General features: G+C 39.7%; 1 protein-coding gene across 7 annotated transcripts in view; it reads left to right on the top strand.

Moving 5' to 3' along the window:
* The window catches only part of CLYBL (citramalyl-CoA lyase), a 238,183-nt gene that overhangs the window by 200,288 nt on the left and 18,326 nt on the right, over positions 1 to 19,569 (top strand). For all 7 annotated transcript variants that reach the window (XR_016038854.1, XM_088842634.1, XM_088842633.1 and 4 more), the window contains one exon: positions 4,522 to 4,646. Coding sequence is in view for 6 of the 7 variants with exons in the window: in XM_088842634.1 (XP_088698760.1) it covers positions 4,522 to 4,646 (125 nt within the window). In the remaining variant the exon portion in view is untranslated. The remainder of the gene's footprint in view (positions 1 to 4,521; positions 4,647 to 19,569) is intronic.

Below are 19,569 nucleotides of genomic sequence, written 5' to 3'. Positions count from 1 at the left end.
CCAGACAAAGGGTCATATCTGTCTTTGGCGCTTCAAGTCAAAAAACAAAGCACTCGTTTTAGTTTCTCCTGATAATACCTACCAGTTTTTCCTGTCCTCTTAGTAATAATTCTTCCGCAGTTTATGCTGATGTGAGGGGAAGAGCAAGGACATTACAGCAGTGTTTCTGAGTGACTGCCTTAAGAATTTGAGTTGATGGGTAGGAAAACAAAATGTACTCAAACATCCAAAATATTAATTTATTTCTGAAAAACATTTAATGATATCTTCTTTGTTTTTTTTTAAACTCATAACCAGCTTTTAATTTTTCTGCCACTTCAAGTCCCTCCTTTCCCTCCCACCACCCAGTGAGTGTCTGTGTGCCGGGTGACACCTACGGGCATTGGCTGGCATTAAGATCAGCGGGTCCTTGAAATCCGGTCCCGGAGCACAGGCAGATAGATGTCTGTTGATTGGTGTGCCCAGTCACTCATACCCAGGAGCCCAGGGAGCAACCGAAAATCGTATTTTTGCAACAAGAATCTATTTTTTGAAAAACCACAATAGAATTCTATACACAAACATGTCTGCAGTTGCACACACACAAACACACACACACACACAACTGTGGGGGGAAAGCACCATAATCTCTTTTATTCTTATTTGTTCTTCTGCTGCAAGTTCTAAGAATATCGTGATCAGAAATGCACCCCAAAAAAATAAAAGAGACAAGCATCCATGCTATTCTTTTTGTAAATATTTTTGAAATGTGTTTGGGTAGAGGTGACTGAAACATTTCATAAAATGACCTTCAATATAAAAGATACCTTAATGGATGATAATTTAACCCAAAGTAAAATGGAAAGACTGAAGAAACAATGTTAGTGTTATAGGAGAATTAAATAAAGCTCTGACCTTTGCATTTGTGTTTTCATTTATTTTTTTAGGGTTTCAGGGGCCTTTTTATTTAAAAGAGCATCATTATTTGCTTTAACTGTGGCAGTAGGAGTAATGCCAACACTTTGCATTTGAGAGAGTGCATAATATAGGCAAGGTGCCTGACCAGAGATCTTTCAGTCTAAATAAAACAAATATTCTGTGTTGGTGTTTTTAACACAAAGAGTTAAAAATGTGATTCCCCCAAATCTGCTAAATGAATAAGATTTCTGTTATAGAGAACTATTTTCTCGATCATCTGAACTATTAATAAATGAATCGCCCCTACATTTAATAGTGACCCAGAAGGAAACAGTCCCTGGCATTGATTGTCCTTGGGTCTGTACCTGTGACACCTGCCTCTTTCCAATGACCTGTTAGGATGTGACCCAAATGGAAAAGTTGGAGAAAGACTCCATGAAATCTATCCAATAGACCCTGATGTCATTGGTCTAAACTATATGGCATTGGCTGCCAAGCAGCCAGATGTTGCTCTAAAATGGGCACTAATACAATAAAAAAATAGAAAGCACCGAATTGATGGGGCCTCTCTGATCATCACTCAGGATAACCTGGGTGTCCTCTGCTTCCTCCAGGGTAAGTTTTTGCTCCAGAACTTGTAAGAAAGAGAGTTTGCGAGTTTCTCCAAGAGAGAGGACCAAATTAAATTGGTCCCTAATTTGATCGTAGCAGACAAGTTATTTCAAATCAGATTTAAATTTCTAGACTGTGCCCAACTCAGTGTGAGGAGCTTACGGACTTGGCACCATTGTTTCTCAACAACAGGGAGTATTAAATCACACACAAAAAAATGGAAGTGGGAGGGAGTGGGAGGCAGGGGAGGGTACAGTGCCCATTATACATTCAAGGGAACAAGTCAGGAAAGTAGGAAGCTAAACTTCAGGGCCATCTTGCAGTTTTTAGAAAGAAAGGTCTTTCTTGTCCCAACTTTATTTCTATACACCAATAAAAGGTGATTGGTCTGATAATAAGATAAGAGATTACTGGTAGTATTTTTAAACAACGAATGCTTTAATGAGCATTTTACACCACTCATGATCTGTTTGTCCTAATTATTTGTCATGTAATTGCCATACTTTGAGCTTTGCACAAAAAGGGAGAAAAGGAAAGAAGGAAGAAAAAGGGAAGGAAGGAGGGAGGGCAGGAAAAGAGAGCTGAATACCCTATTTGAAGCAAAAGATTGAAAGTTTTAAAATTCAATGAAGTATTGTGTTGTCTATAACACTGATAAGGATCTATGCTATGAAAATTTTCCGGGCTTTAAAAAATTAGATTTTTTTTTTAATGAGTTGTACTTTTGTGACACTTAACCATGCTTCAGACAGCAGGTTACAGTTTCTTTTCTGTAATCATTGTTTCACAGGGCCACAATCCATGTAGATTGATTTTAAATCAATGCATTAGCTGTATAAATGACTATTAACTTTAGGAATTATTTTTATAAAAAGAAACCAAAAATAAATCTTGGAATAAAGCTTTAACAGCCGACTTAGGCATCACAGTTATTCCAGTACTACATGCTGAGAAGAAAGATTATGAATATGAAGCACTATGGGTTTTCTTCTTTTTTGCAGTCTTTTGTAGAAGACAAAAATGACACCATCATACAGTTACCTAAAAGACTTGACAGGTATTGATTTAAAGCACGATATATCAAGTGGTACTGTAAAAAGGATTTCATGGTCATAAATTTTAATGTCTTCCAATTTTGCACCCTCTCAGTAACTTGTCAATAACAACTCTTCTGTATAAAATATTTGCTTCGCTCCCACATGGCATTAAAGTCTGCCGTTCAGTTGTTGGGATATATAAGATCAATGAAAGATAGCTTCACATATGGAAGTTCATAAATTTCTAAAACCTAATACATATCTTAAAATTAGCCTTATTACCAAAATATGGCTACTTGAAAGCCTCCATTAGTTTCACAGCATTGTAAATAGTTCACGTTTTGCTTCTCAATTTATGGTATCTGTACCAAGAAGTTCCCACGAAATCTGGCTTATTACCCATCAGCGTAAGTTGTGTGCATAAATTATAAAATTCAGGACTAACAATTAGTACACAGTGACGACCAGACTGACATCCTTTATTGATCACATTGTAACAACTCTTAGATTACTTAAATATAATTTCAGTATCTGATATTGAAAAAACTCATTTGTCATCACTGACGTTATTTGTTCCCAGAAATTATCCTTCAAATAATTTAAAGCATCTTTATTTACATAGGATTTTAATGTTTTATTAGTATGCTCTCAGATAAGAATGAAATAATGTGAGGATGTTTTAATTAAGCCACTCTAAAGACAAGACATTGTTATATTTATTCACTTAAACTCTTTCATGAAATGCAAAAAAATTTTTTTGTTAGAAACATTGTTCTTTTTCCTATTTGACAGAATAATGACAGTAACAGGAATGGACTTTTATAAAACATCAAGGATATAATTTGTACTTAAAATGACTATTTCAAAAGCAAAGCAAATTGATATGCCAGCAAATATACTTGGCAGAGTAAATTATCATTAAGCATACCTTCATTTTTGAAGAACCAAATATGTCTATAATTTTATCATATAATAAAATATAATCTCATCATTATTACAACATTAAATTATGTTGCAGTTTATTAATGACCTGATTAGATTTCATTCTTCTCTGATTGTTAAATGGGTTTTTTTTAATGACTGCATGATTTCATAGAATCCTGTGACTCTTGTGTAATATTTTTATTTAAGATTCTTAAAGCTTTTTTAAAGCTATTGCTATAGAAATAAGATTTCTTCTGCAGTGTCTAAGAATCTGTATAAAGGATAAATATCCAATCTTCATTCCATAAGCAGAAAGGGAGAATCTGGGGCTTTTTTTTGTTGTTAGAAAAACATTTTGTAATTTTTTATTTAAACATTTTAAAATGTGGTAATCTAGAGACCTCAGTGTTCAGCTCTGCTTTCTTTTTTACTATACTGGATAAAATTTTTTAATTGAAATCCAATTTTCTATTAGTGGCTAGACAAGATGCACCATATTCTTCTGAAAGAACGAAAATTAAGTGTATTATTGTAAGACACCATTTGATATTAATGTAGTTATAACACCTGCTTCTGTAAGCTCTATGAAAACTGACAGACCCCTTTTAAAAGAAATCACGGAAGGTGGAATAATAGTACAGAAACAACCAAAGACAACTTACAGAATTGGAAAGAATTAACATGTAATTTTTTCTACTTTAATTCAAAATAATTGTTCTAATTTGCAGACATTATCCTTTAAAATTCCAGCCAAAGCAGTCAATCAGTGAGCTGCCTGGTCAGTCCACCTGTAACTAAAAATGAGAGATTATCTGCACTAAGGTGACATTTCTATAGCATCCAAAACACAATTACTGCCATTGTTGTATTTGTTCTTCTGTGGTATTCTGGAAAGGCCTGCCTGATTGTGGTCATTTTCTTTTTAAAAAGTTCTAAACAGAGTTATATACAGTCTGTAAGGCAGGCATTCAGGAGCCTGGCATGGTTGAGACATTTTGTTTGAACATCTGTTTGTTGTTTTGTGTTTCCGGTGTTATTAATCTTCTCGTAGGTAAGCAGGTGATACACCCGAACCAAATTGCGGTGGTCCAGGAGCAGTTTTCTCCTTCTGCTGAAAAAATTAAGTGGGCTGAAGAACTGATTGCTGCCTTTAAAGAACATCAACAATTAGGAAAGGTAAACGTTGTGTTAAAATGCCCCGAAACGGTGGGTGAAACTCATGTTTAAAATACTGTGGGGAAGAATGAAAAAATATGTATTGTTTGGGTGGTTCTAAAAGAACTCCTATTTGGGGGAGGGGGATTTGTGTAGGCTTAGGCAGGGACATCATTCATCAGTGAGAAATTCATTTAAGGTAAATTTGTTGCTCGTTCCTAAATATTTCACTCACTGGCTCTCAAGTTTCCCATTTTATTCTTTTCATAAACTATACTGGCAGCCTTTGAAAAAAATAGAAGTCTGTTTAGTTTTACTCTACAGACCCCAATGTGGCATTCATATGAAAATAATTTTAGATCAAAATGAGAGCAAGTTGTAATGAAATAAACACAGTTTGATCAAATGATTCTTAGGGAGAGAAGAAATAAATTTCAAGTTATTTTAATTTGAGGGGGGAGTACAAAAATCTCCTCTGGTTTAGTCATTGAAGAGTGGGAGGTTGTCTGTGTGTTAGTACCAATTTCTGGACCTGAGATTTGGATCGAATGGAAAGCAAATTAACACTGGAGTACGGTTGTTCCTAATTTAGTGCATCATTGAGCCTCGCGTTTCCTGCTCTGTGGGTTTCTGCTGTGTAAATATTGCAGTGGTGATGCACAATCTGTCTCCACTTTGTGCCAGTAACACTTAAATGAGGTGTCGCCCGAAGGAAGATTTTATGCTAGTTGCAGCATTGTCAGTTAATTATCTTAAAGGTTATTTGCAATAATACCGTTTGCCTCTTTTTAAGGGGATGGGAGGAAAGTTGCCTTTATAAATCTATCCCAGAGGTTATATTTAAACTCGGCCTTGTTACTTACGGAAAGAGTGAAGTTTTGATGCCTAGCATGCAAAACTACTCAGGGGAGAAAGAGTGTTGAAACATTATATAGTTTCTAAGTGTTAAACAGTACCCCCTCTACCAAAAAAAAAAAAAGAACAAAATTGGTTTTCAGTGGTGAACCGGTGACATCAATGTGAAACGTGAGGCTTATACTTTTCATTGGAGTAAAAACACACACCTAAAAATCCCAAGATTTTCAAAACTAGGTAACAATATTAAATGGGTCACACTCCCTCCCTCCCATTACCTGCCTTCAATCCCAACCATGCACGCATGCTTGCCCTCACACACTTGCAGGCTCCTCTATGCACAAACTTGCACTTAAAGTCAAAAGGCAGAAAATGGGACACTAGAAACATCCAAATCAGGACTTAAACCAGTTTCAGGATACCTAGCAGCTTTTCGTTTGAAATCAATAATAACCATAAAAAAATTGCAGTTCATAAAAATAATTTTTCTATATCTTGACCCCCCCCCAATTCAGTTCCTCCATGAATAAATATAATTATCTAGAGAGAAGAGCCATGTACTTTTACATTTATGTATGCAGAATAACTCCATCCATTCCCCTCTCCTGCCTGCTTGCCTGCACACACTGACTAAATGTTCTCTACTTCAGTGTGTACCTTATGCCAGCTAAGGATATGCACCTGATAGGTCCTTCCTCCTGACATAAACTGAGGCAGGATGGGGGCCATCCAAATGCAGACCAAGTAGGCTTCCAGTCTGAGCCAAACGTGCCTCCCTTTACTGTCTACACCGGGTCTCACACTGAATAAAACCGAAGGATGCCACTGGCATTATAAGCAGCTAACGGTATGGGAGAGGCTTCCCTAAGTTTCAGTAGCCAGCAAACAAAATTCAAATTAGAAACACACTCTTTTACTGGCATTTAAGTTCTTGAATGAGGGGAAAATCAACGCTTTTCCATTGTATCGTGAAAGTGCTGTTCCCAGGGAAAATTGCCCTAAAGTATCCTTGCCTTTTGATGATGGCAACTTACATGTTAAATTATGAACTGTTGGGTTTGGGTTTTTGTTTTTAAATAAGAAATGCCCTCTTGTTGAGGCATAAGCTTTCACAACATTGTGGTAGCACAGCCTTTCTTAACAGAACCATAGAAATTAGAGCAGAAGGGAGATTTACTATTAGGTCATTTCTTCCCTGCCTCATTCGTGTAGGTTTGTTTCCTACAGCAAATTCTCCTGGTGCTTTGTCCAGCAAGGTTTAAATGATTCAAGTAATGGGGCTTCCAGTGGGGACATATGGTTATTTTATCCAGTTCGCATGTTTCTTTCGCTTTGCCTATAAATTGACTGGTCACAGAAATTGGGTCTGCCAGGTAGGTGACTCTGGGTCTTGAGGGGTCTTGGGGTTTAAATAATGTAGGTTCTGTTTGTAAAGATTTAGTATAAATAGGTCTCTCAGTTGTATAAACTACTGCTTCCAACAAACATCTAATCTGTTTTATTTCAAATGTGACTCACTGATGAAAACATAAACCCTCGGATACTTTGTCCAAAGCACAGGTGACTCTCTCAGTGAATGGGAAGCTGATGGTTTGTGTCCTAGGGAGATACTTAAAATTTCTAAAAGATCTTTTTTTTCACCCTTTGATGAAAATTTCATTCAAGCAATGCTTTCAAGTAGAAATGACCCAAGAAGGCAAAATTATGTGTCATTGCTTTTCTCTACTTCCTGCTCCTATCTTAAACTATACTTTGCCCTAAGACAAAAGGTATAGCTAAAGTTCACCATTACTGCTGAGTCATTTGTATTTTCTATAGTAGTAATAATAATATTATTAAGAAATTAAAGTTCTACATTTTTTCCTGTCCCCTCCAAATAACAAAATTAATGAGAATACTTAGATCCAAAGTAGATAAATTATTGGGGTTTAGTCTTTAGTATCATGGGAAATTTTTAAATTTTATATTAATTGAAAGTTCTAAGGAAATGAAATTTGATACCCTTCATCTTCGTGTTGGTAAAAAAATACTTTACATTAAAAATAATTTTGAAATAATAAAAATAATAATTTGCTCATATAATCTGTCACTGTAAGGCAGGTAATGATACTTATAACTGCTTCATTTAAGGAAACTAAAGATATTTTCAAGCTAACAAAATTTGTCTGGCATAGTAATAGCTCCCAGCAATAAGAATTAGGACTATAGATTAATATTAGGGACTCATTAAAATCTGTTGGAAGTAATTTAAACATTCCACATACTCTATGCTCCTGTTTTAATTCCCATAAGCTAAAATATTTCTGCTTCAGCTGACATCAGTTCTGAGGTATATATCCACACTATTAATCAAACTTGAGTCTTTCTTCTATCCTTCTAGAAAAATACATTTTGAGATACAATCTGCATGTCATTAATTATGTTAGCCTCAAATTATTTGGTGAAATATTTTAGCCAGGAAAAATCACTCCCATGTGATTTGTCTTAAATTTATATTTTCTTAAAAGTTTACATCATTTTGATGTCATTTTTCATAATAATGATTTCAATATTTGAAAATTCTCCATTTAGAACTGAATTTAGTATTGTTTATTTTAAAATATGATTTTAGCAGTTCTTTTGTTATCAACTAAGAATTATGTATAGTATGAAAATTGGATAATTGAAACCATCTCAAGCAAATAATTAGTTAATATTAATAGAAACCTTAATTTGCATATAAATAAACACATATACATATCTGTACTAAATATACATTCATATATGTATGATACTGTGTATTTTTTCATGTCTATATTCTAAACACAGTGTTAATTTCATCACTTCTTGGGCAAAAATGACAGCGAAAGGAAATAGTCGATTGCTTTTTTAAAATGATTGATAATGCCAGGAAATTCTAATTTAAGAATTTACCATTTCTTTCCAAATAGAGGCTCTTGCAGAAAAATATGAAAGAATAGCAGAAGATATTAAGAATAGCAATATGTATTAGGTGAGATCGATTTTTAAAGGTACTTTGCTAGAATATTCATATTTCTGCAGTGTCTGGCTGCCAATATGACTTTGCTACATTTTCAGTGTTCTAAGCACTCTGTTTTATTCATATGAAATCTTTAAATGCTTTGTTTGGTTTTTGGAAGGATTTTGTTTAAATTTTTCAGTATTTTTTTGTTCATTATAGCTTTGCAAGCTGGCTAAAAACCAAGGAAGAAAAAGTCTCTACCTTAAAATCTAGGTTCCTTTAGTAATTATAAAGGTCAAAAACAAGGTCACGTATGACTGAAACATTCTAACTTCACTCTGGAGAAAGCAATAATACAGATTAATATGTTTACATTAATAAGCAAATTCTCTACAGGAATATAAATGGGAACTTATATCTTAATAAAGAAAGAAAAAAGAAAGAGTTTATTTTTCTCATGTAAGTCTTCTTATCTAGAAAAATCCAAAGAATAATAAATCCCCAATATTGAAAGCAAGTTATTTTTGTAGGTATCTGATTGTGGCTCACACACCTTTCATTTGTGTTTCCAAATGCAGGGCTTTACAAAAGAAATACTGTTTGGTCCAGATGGCCTTCTAGAAGGCTCCCTGAGAGAACTCAGAAGTCTCTCTAGCCAAAAATATTGTTTCCGCTTATTCAAGTGCCAGAAATCCCACTGCCACTCTTTCACACAGATCAAATAAACCATCCAAAGATTTGGTTGTTGTCTTCGTCAAAGGAAAGAGTTGATTCCACTAATAGACAGCAGTGTGCCCTCCTACACTCATGCACCCCACCACCCACAGCCTTGCCCCACTTAATTGTAAGCAGCAACACTCAAAATCAGAACCGAGTGATTGCCAGTGAAAATGAGAGAGGAAGGGACATTACTCTTCTTTTGAGATGCTTAGTTATTGCATTTCTCCCTTTATTTCCTTGTTCATGAAAATCTTTATATGTATATAAAGTATATGCCATACTTTTGACATTTAAAAAGTCAAATTCTTAGAAAGTTGAGTCTGCCTGCGATAACTTTAAGGTTGATCTGATTAACAACAAATTGCATGTAAATCAAGGCAGTGCAGTTTTACTGTTGATCATATCCTTGTTTCACACAGGTTTAGTGGCAAGTGGCTGGCTTAGTGTTAGAGGATAAGAGATTTTGGATGTAGATTAAATCTGATGATTTTTCAAGTTGTTTCATCCTTAATTTAAAACACATTCCTAAAGATATTTTAATCAAAATACTTCTCTTCTGGCTTATATTTTCCAGGATTTTTTTTTTCCTTGCTCAATTTCAATTGAAAACAATGTAATTCTGTTGGATGAAATCTCAGAAAATCTTCTAGTTAAATCCTTTCAGTTTACAACTTAAAAAATACACCGAGACCCAACAAGGGTTTGGAAGTTACCCAAGGTCACTCACACACCCAAGGTGGTGATCCAGCCCCTACCAGAATTCGGGGCTCACTTTGTCACTAAAGATATGAGCAGAATTAACTTAAATCTGGTTTCAATTTGGTCACAATGAATCCTCACGCTAATGACCAAAAGTAGACAGAGCTTTAAAAAGTATTCACTCAGACACAAAATGTGAATTTGATTAGTTCAGATTAGAATCTTTTTCTTCATCATGCGCTCCTTTTTTTTTTTTTTTTTGCATGAGCAGTAGGTGATGAGAAAGGAAAGTGCCCTGAAAATCCATGTAACTTCCCAGCTATTATTCCCCACGCGGCCCCCTCCTTCTCAGTTCTGTCTTGGCCTGTCCACCTGCCCTGCCCCAGAAAGACATCCTGGCTCTGAGCTCTGCAAACCTCATTCTGTTTTATTAGTCATCCGATCTCCTAAGCTAGGTGGGAAACTCTGAGAGCTAGACTGGGGGCTCTTGGGTAAAGAGGCCCTGTCTGACCCCGAGCTGGGTTTCATCTCACTCAAAGGACAAGTTCCCAAAGCCCTGTTCTCAGTTACACCTGTGGTTGCAGAAGTATACCATGCCTTTCAGCTCCGTTAAGAGCAAGAACCAAGCAAGGGCCATGAAAGGGTGGCTTTCCTCTCGTTCCCTCTTACGGGACTTCTCCCTCTCAGGATGTGCGGGTCTGCGTGTGCTTCCGTGTATTTCCTTCCTCTGCCTTCCCTGCTCCCTTTCTGTGGACTCTTTTAGGTTTTCTCTTTTTCTCTATCTCTCTGTCCTCCTTTCTTGCCACATCATCTCTACCACCCTGCCCCTGTCCCCTGCTTTCTCTCCTTCTGCTGATTATACTAGAGAGGTTCAGAGCGTTCCTTTGATACTTTGTGGTGCTTCTTAAACAATTCTTTAATTCTTTTTAATATTAAAAGCAGGCAAATGAGCTTTTATTTTACTAAAAAACAGAAAGCAAGAGTTTCTAGAATTCTCTCATTTTTTTTTTCCATTTTAAGTTAGTGGACCTCAGTGGGAAAAAAAAAAACTGGGGGCATTTCTTACTACTAGCTCAGAGAGTAAAGAATTTTCCCTATTGTACATCCTCCTGCAGCATCTTGGAAATCAGTACATGATATACATTTAGTAAATACTATTTAGCTATCTGGTTTCTAAATTTCTGACAGTGCTAAAAAGAAATTATTCGTTGTACTTTTTAACAATATATATGATAATGACATTTTCCCCTTCTAGAAAAATTGAAAAAAAATTTCACTAATTATTTTATCAGTTATTATTCATCATTTATATTTTAGTAGATGCTTTAAAATTTAAAGTGCCTTCTAGTTAATGCTAGTTTGTTTAGATGTATTTTCCAAAGAAATAATAAGACTACAATATATAAAATAGAAGAAGTTTAAAATTATTGGTCTTAGCTTCAAACTGCTATAAAATGGCCTTCATTCTCTGCTTTTCTCATAGTAATATCAGCTTAAATTTGACAAAATATTCTGACATAAAATATTAAATGCAAGATATTTACACATTTATCTCAGTATTAAAAAATAAAATATTTTCCAACAAGATTTCCAGTTTCAAAAAAATCTGAGCAGTGATAGTTGCAGAATTCTATGTAGTTAGTAAAAGTCAACGAATTATATACTTAACAATGGGTGAAATTTATGGTATGCAAATTATATCTCAATAAAACTATTTTTAAAAAACAGAAAATTAAGCACACCCTCTACTTTACTGGCAAATGCGGAAACTCGTTTAGATTGCAATATGCTTATAAATCCAATTGTTTCACCTCGGTAGGTAGCCTTCCATGTGGCATAGCTGGCCTGATTTTTCCAGATTTTCTTATCAAAAGATATTTAAAGCCTTCTGGATTCCTGTCCTGATCATTCTGCCTGAATATTTTAAACGATAAAGCTTGTTGCCTACATTTAGTGGGTTCTGAGAAGAATCTTAGAAACAGAAGGTACCTTTGGTCTCCCTGTCTGTCTGTGAAGTAAAGAGGCTCTGGTCCATGGAGACACTCCATCTGGGCAAGTAGACAGCTCTGGACAGGTCACGTATTAAGATAATTGACCCAAACATTCACCTCAGCTCTCCTCCCTACTGTTCAGCCACCTCTACCTTCCCTTCCAAATTCATCTTCCAGATTTTCTTCTGCTAATTCTTCTTTACTTCACCAGTTTCCTAAAACTATGGGCAGAGTCTCAAATTAATCTTACCAATGTCCAACACATGCGTGTTTCTACTTCCTGTATAGAGCTCAAGCTAAATGATTTCATGCTTCCTTATTAAGGAGCAAAATGTTAATGATAATCTTCATTTTACATCCACTCAGTTCCCATGTTCCCAAGAACTTCCTCTTTTTATGCTATACCTTTCCTTTTCCTGCTTACCGGCTACTGAAAACTGTACTGTTTGACCGAAGCCTCAAGCTTATAAATATATGCTTAGAAATCCAGTTGTTTCACTTTGGTAGGTAGTTTTCCATGTGGTATATACTTGGCCTGATTTTGGCTCCCAACTTCTGGTCACTTTTGGCTCCCAACTTCTGGTCACTTGCCTTTGATTAGAACCTCCTCTCGCAGATATTCTAAGTTTCTTTTTTTTTTTTTTAATTCTTTAAAATGCATTTGTTTTCAAATACTGGTGCTGTGTCAAATACATAGCACCTCTGAGTCTCATTTCTTACAGGGACAAATCAATCTGTGATTTATAAGAGTTTAGAGGGAACAAGAATCTTTGGGGAGGAGGGAGTCATTCTGTACTCTTACATCTCCTGGAATGCGGATGACTCTCAGAACCCTTAAAGCTAGTCTGGAATCTTCAAATCTGGTCATAATCCGATGCTCTGCTTCTCCCTGGCCCTTTCTGGGATCAACCGGATGACACTTTCTCTGACTAACACCAGCAGTAGCAGTAACAGCAGCAGCGTGGTGGCAGTGGTCCTGGGGGTGGAAACAGCCACAGGTGGAGGAGATTGCCCTGAGAACGGGAGTGGCGGCGGCTCACTGGGGGCAGGACCACAGCCGTGGTAACAGTGATGGTCGTGGTGGAAGCAGTCTCGGCTCCCACGCACTGAGAGCCTGTCAAGTGATGTACATCCTTTTATTTAATCCTCACAACAACCCTACAAGGGGTAGGATCATCATCCCCATTTTAGAGATGAGGACATTGAGGCTCAGATCACTCAAAGCTAGGAAAAAGCAGAACCTGGATTCACTTTCAGGAGGGCTTCCCTGGTGGTTCAGTGCTTAAGAATACACTTGCCAATGCAGGGGACCCAGGTTCGATCCTGGGTCTGGAAGATCCCCTGAAGAAGGGAATGGCAACCCACGCCAGTGTTCTTGCCTGGAGAATCCCATGGACAGAGGAACCTGGCAGGCTTTGCTCATAGGGTCACATAGAGTTGCACATGACTGAAGCGACTTAGCACCCACGCACTGCCAGTGCAGGGGACACAGGCTCAATCCCTGATCGGGGAAGATCCCACATGCAGCTGCAAGGAAACTAAGCCCATGGGCTACAGCCACTGAAACCTACATGCTCTACAGCCAGGCTGCTGAAACTCGAGAGTCGCCTCTGCTGGGGGCAACTAGAGAAAGCCCCCACACTGCAAGGAAGACCCAGTGCAGGAAAAAAAACAAATCAGGTGGAGTTGAGCAGCAAGTCCTGTTCCTAGCCACTGCCCCAAGTGAGAGAGCCCTGAGAAACGGGTCCCTTCTCGTGGTGTATCTTTGTGCATGGCCGTGTGTTTCAGCCGCAGGCTCCTGAGCGCCACTGGGAATGTGCTCACCCGGGCAGCTGCCCGTTTCTGTTTGGTGGAAAGTCACAGAAAGTCTGCTTGAGTGGACGACCCGCATGTCCTCTTGGGCAGCACTGACCTTTCTGTGGGCAAGCACTGGGCGCCTACAGACCCCTTCATCCCATTCTCCAAGGAGGGTTCTGTGCTGTCTTTTTCAAGCCAGACAGCTCCAGGGGAAAAGACAGGAGGGAGGATGGGAGGGCCAAGGACGGAGCTTCTCCAGGCCCTTCCACCGTTTAGAACATAGAAGATAAACCTGACTGGCTGCTCAGGGTGCAGGATTCCCAGCTCCGGACACCCCCTCTGAGGCCATGCTCCGAGGCAGGGGCTGAAGGAATCCTCCTGCAGCAGTTCCACAGGCCTGAATGGTCACTGTGTTCCCAAATCAGGCACAAAATGAACCCCCTTCAAATATTCCAACTGTTACATTCTTACGAATCATTTAAAGGGCCTCCCCATCAAAGGCTAAGGAACATCACCCATCAGAATCTCGGTGCCAGGAGTAATGACAGATCAGCCCAATGTGAATTGCCCACGTTGAATGACTTCAGTTGAACTTTTAGAAATTTCAGGTGGAGATACACGAGCATCTGCAAATTCTCTGGTCATAGGAGAAAATGGCCATTGAATTTTAATTCAAAATATTAAAATACCTATTAAATGAGCACTCCAATTTAAAGTGTTTAAAAGAAGAAAAACATGTTTTCTATTTCCCAAGTCTTCAATAGTATTCTTTCATTGTCCAAGGCAGTTTTAAAAGATGTTTATCCATAACACAAAGGGTTACTGATATTCAGAAGCACATACAAGGATCAAATGTCACCTCCTTTAATCCTTCTTACAAATGCTTCGGGTATTTTGAGGACTTAAAATGTCATTCACATTTTTATTATTGAATTTTTTTCTCACTGAAAATACCCTTTGGTGTTTCTGCCGTCATAATAATTATAGTTGAGAGCTTTCAAGTGGGAACTCTGAATGAAAGCACATTGTATTTCAGTTGTTCCCAAGTCAGTTATTAAAATCATGTTTTCACATATTTGTTTATCTGGACCTTCTCTGTATAGCATGAATCTTTTCAGCCTCATTTCAAGTAATGATATCTCTAAAATAACAGTTTAGACATTTTTTATGTCACATCAAAATAAAATTTTAAAATATATGTAAAATAATATATATTAAAAATTTGGATATTAATTTTTCTATAATCATCTTAAGTACCACAGTTACCAGGCATAGTTTGAGGTATACTGATTAGCGGGAAGAGTTTGAGATTTGGGGTGAAAAACCCTCGATTCTAGTCCTGTCCTACTCATGTGAAAGTGAAAGTGTTAGTCACCCAGACACTTTGTGACCCCAAGGACTGTAACCCCCCAGGCTCCTCTGTCTATGGAATTCTCCAGGCAAGAATACTGGAGTGGGTTGCCATTCCCTTCGCCAGGGGATCCTCCTGACCCAGGGAGAACCCAGGTCTTCTGCACTGCAGGCAGATTCTTCACCATCTGAGCCATCAAGGAGTTCCTTTAAAAAGATATATATTTTTTACAGATACAAAGATTTACCTTTGTATCTGTAAATCAAATTATTGGATCCCCAGACTAGCCTAGAACAGAGGAAAAATTACTCAGAATAAAGGAGAAAACAAGTGCTTTAATTTCCTCCCCTTGGGGTCCAGGGATGAGTGAGTTTCAGGTCTGCCAAGGCAGGCAGCTACAACAGAGGGAGTCCTGTGGGTTGCAGTCTCGCCGCATCAAGCAGAGACTGAGTCCCGTGTGCTTTGTCCTGGGGGTAGTCTGTTTTCCCTCTTCCAGATGGCTTTCACTGATGCAAGAGTAGGCTCTGGTTCCTCAGGCCCTGGAGAAACCCCTTCATCAGCAGACTGAGCCAGTAACTTGTACTGTGGTCCTTCATATTGCTTGATCTGTTGAGTCACTGGTGACCAGAGGCACAGGGGCAGAGGACACAGAAGGCCAACCCTACTCACACATCTGGATGCACTGCTACGTTTCCCCCGCCCCTCTCTTGACCTTCAATGGGCATCCCTAACCTTCTAAAGCTGACCTTCAAAGTTCTGGTTCCCCCAAAGCCCTTCCCAGGCCAAACCACCCCATTTGATGGCCCTTTCTGTAGCTTCTAATCCCTTAAGCACCACTTACAAATGGACTCGCTTGCACTGTTAGCCGTTAAGTCATTTGCATGAGTGACCCCAACCCAGCATCACATTTGTTTCGGTCTATCCCTGTGTCCTACTGGAGGCTCAGCCAACTCACCAGGGAGTATGACCAGGCCAGGGAAGGATCACATGGAACAAAGACACTTGCAGATAAAGGAGAGCAGAAAGGTAAGGCTGATCCTGTCTTCCCACGTCATTCTCCCCTCCGTCACCCAGCTCAGGCCCCACAGAAGAGCCAAGCTTCACTCAAAACCTTGTTTTGGATGCTGGGGATTCAAAGATATAGGAGACCCTGTCTTCAAGGGCTTCTCAGTGAGAAAGAAGGCAATGTAAACAAATAATTACAGTAGAGCGTGCCGCTGCTGCTGCTAAGTCTCTTCAGTCGTGTTCAACCCTGTGCGACCCAATAGATGGCAGCCCACCAGGCTCCTCTGTCCCTGGGATTCTCCAGGCAAGAACACTGGAGTGGGTTGCCATTTCCTCCTCCACAGTAGAGCGTGACAAGGTTTATGACAAGTGGGGTTGTGAGGGAAGGAAGGAGAGAAATGAGCCCAACCAGGGAAGTCTAGAAATGCGTCACAGACATGACATCTTTCTGTCGTCTTGAAGTGTAAGCAGCAGTTTGCCGGACAGACAGGGAAAGGACCATCAGATGAGAGAGCAGAGCCTGTGGGAGGGGTGCACAAGAGCGTGTGCGTGTGTGTGTGTGTGTGTGTGTGTGTAGGGGTGCACATGAGCCTCTGTGTGTGTGTGTGTGTGAGTGTGTGGACTGGCAGGAGACAAAGCCGAGAGCAGAGGCAGGGTGTGGTCTCATCACAGGGAGCCTTGGGCTCCCTGCTAAGGAGGCTGCACTTGATTCTGTAAGTCCAAAGGGAGACAAAGCAAGGCTTAAGGAAGTGGATGATCTTATCTGATATCCTAGAAAAATAACCTCATGGTCCCAGTTAGGAAGACGTAGCTCCCCTGTGAATGTCCCAGCACTCTCTCAGTGAGACCCCTGCTAGCCAGCATGGGGGCTGACAGCCTCCCCCCTGAACTTCAGGTACCTGGTACCCAAGCTCAAATCCTTACCCATTAACCAAATTGTGAGGGGACCCAGGCCATCATAGGACCTGTCCAAGGACTCCAGGTGTGATAGGATGAAAGCTGGGGGAGAAAGAAGGAAACAGTGCCCATCAGTGTCTGTGAGAGCATCATTTCCCCCATCGAGGGGTATCAGGAACAGCTAGGTTTGGGAGTAACGGAGAGCCGTGTGACGGGACCTCAGGGCTGGGCCTAAGAGATTTTAGCAAGAAGAAGACGCAAGCAAGACCACAAATTCCATAGTGGTCAACGCTGACTGAAAGTTCTAGGAATTCACTGGGAACCATGGTGAGCTAAATAATTCACTGAACATAAGACCTAGCCTGCCATAGAAGGTATCACAGCATTGTAGAGCAACTAAGCTCCAGTAAAAGTTAATTTAAAATAGGAGACAGTATCATAGAGGAAAAAAGAGAACGTTACTCTGAAAAAAGGACTATAACAACTGTTCAAATAGTGTCATTAATTCTGACACATGCAACGCCATCACGGGAATGTGCCAAAGAGCACTCCCTGAATGCCTGAAGAAGTTATGGGAAAATACAGTGAGTAGGGAAAGAAAAAGATTCATTTCTGGATGCTAGAAAATTAATCTTTTAGTACTCTAGAGAAAAACATTTGCAAGTGCTAAGTGCCAGAAGTGCAAACTATGTGACTATTTCCTGTCCATATGATTACTGCTGTCACCACCATCGTCGCCCGTTCTTCGGCCATCACACTGTAAGTCAGATTCTCCCGCCTTGAAGATCATCAGGGTCTGATAAATTCATGTTACTTCAGTGCCTATCTCACCACAAGGCAATGACTCAGATGTTAGAAACCCTACAGCCCGATAAATAATTGTTTCCCTTCCTAAGGAAATAACAACTATGCTAAGGTGATACTGCTCTTCACTTGCAGGAGGCTGAAACTGTTTACATGTGTATAGAAAGATGTGCCAAAGTGGCTGACTAGTGATTTATTACAACAAATAACTCAATAGGTAATGGCTGAACAAAAGCTGTTGTGCACAGAGCCGAAGCCCCATGGCAGCTCTAGGGGCAAACGCATGGCACTGGGGGGAAACATTAGGGGGAGTCACTAGGTACAGAGCATCATGTCTAAATCAGCAGTGCAAACTGGCAGGTGTGGTCCTGACCGGGGAGAAGGGAGCCTTTCCAGGCCTCAGATCTCTTTGCTCACCACACTGGCTTCTTCTCTAATTTTTGCTGCGTTGTATGGCACCTGCATCTCTTCAGAACAAAGATGGAGTTGTACCCATGTCAAAGCCAGCCTAACTATTGCTACCCAGGAGAGCTAAAACATGGAGCTTCTCAAATTTCAGTGAGCATTCAAATCATCAGAGGTTTCCCTGCCAACCCCTGGACCTTCTGCATGAAACCTCATCGGATGGAGCCCAAGAGTCTGCATTTTAACAAGCGGCCTGCCCCCGAGATGATTCTGATTTGGGTGGCCAGGCAACCCACCCCGCGAACAATCCACAAACGCAGGGTGTGGGCCTGGAGCTCACACTTTGCATCAAATAGAGCGAGGTGTCATCCGAGTTCTGTACTTAAGAGCTACAGGGCAGACTCACAGAAGTTTCTTTGTGCCTCTGTTTCCTCGGTTATGATATGGGGGTGGATACATCCTCATAGAACCAGAGTGGCCAGGGGATGGAGGAAGGGTAATGGGGAGTAGCTGTTTGATGGGACTGAGTTTCATTCTTGCAAGATGAAGTTCTCAAGGTCTGTTGCACAGCAGAGTGAATCTACTTAACACTACCGGCCCGCACACTTAAAAATGGTTAAGATGGTGAACTTAGGTTATATGTTTTTACTACAAAAAGGAAAACAATTTGTTAATGGGTGTGGGTCATCGTATGTACCTCACGGGGTTGTTCAGAGCGTTACAGGAAATAAAGCATGTCAAGGGCCCAGCACAGTCCCAGCCTAGGAACTGCTCAGGAAATTAGAGCTGTTACTGTTGCTGTACCAAATCATTGGTGGCTCAGATGATAAAGCATCTGCCTGAAATGCAGGAGACCCGGGTTCGATCCATGGGTCAGGAAGATTCTCTGGAGAAGGAAATGGCAACCCACTCCGGTTCTTGCCTGGAAAATCCCATGGACGGAGGAGCCTGGTGGCTCGCAGAGTTTGACACGACTGAGCGGCTTCACTTTCACTTTCTTTCTTTCTTGTTGCTGTAGTGATGGTTATTAAGGTTTTCGACCAAGAATGTTGTTCAGTTGCTAAGTCATGCCGTACCCTTTGCAACCCCGTGGACTGTAGCACGCCAGGTTACCGTGAGTGACTCACTACTTAAAGGCATTTTTTTAAATTAATTAATTTTTTTATTGAAGGATAATTGCTTCAGAGAATTTTGTTCTTTTCTGTCAAACCTCAACATTAATCAGCCTTCAGTTCAGTTCAGTTGCTCAGTCGTGTCCAACTCTTTCTGACCCCATGAGTCACAGCACGCCAGGCCTCCCTGTCTATCACCAACTCCCGGAGTTCACTCAGACTCATGTCCATCGAGTCGGTGATGCCATCCAGCCATCTCATTCTCTGTCGTCCGCTTCTCCTCCTGCCCCCAATCCCTCCCAGCATCAGAGTCTTTTCTAATGAGTTAACTCGTTGCATGAGGTGG

This window comes from Moschus berezovskii, chromosome 13 (assembly GCF_049115385.1).
Source record: "Moschus berezovskii isolate FMDL1 chromosome 13, NW_MosBer_1.0, whole genome shotgun sequence".
Classification (NCBI taxonomy): Eukaryota; Metazoa; Chordata; class Mammalia; order Artiodactyla; family Moschidae; genus Moschus; species Moschus berezovskii.
This window is presented reverse-complemented; position numbering and strand designations above follow the sequence as displayed.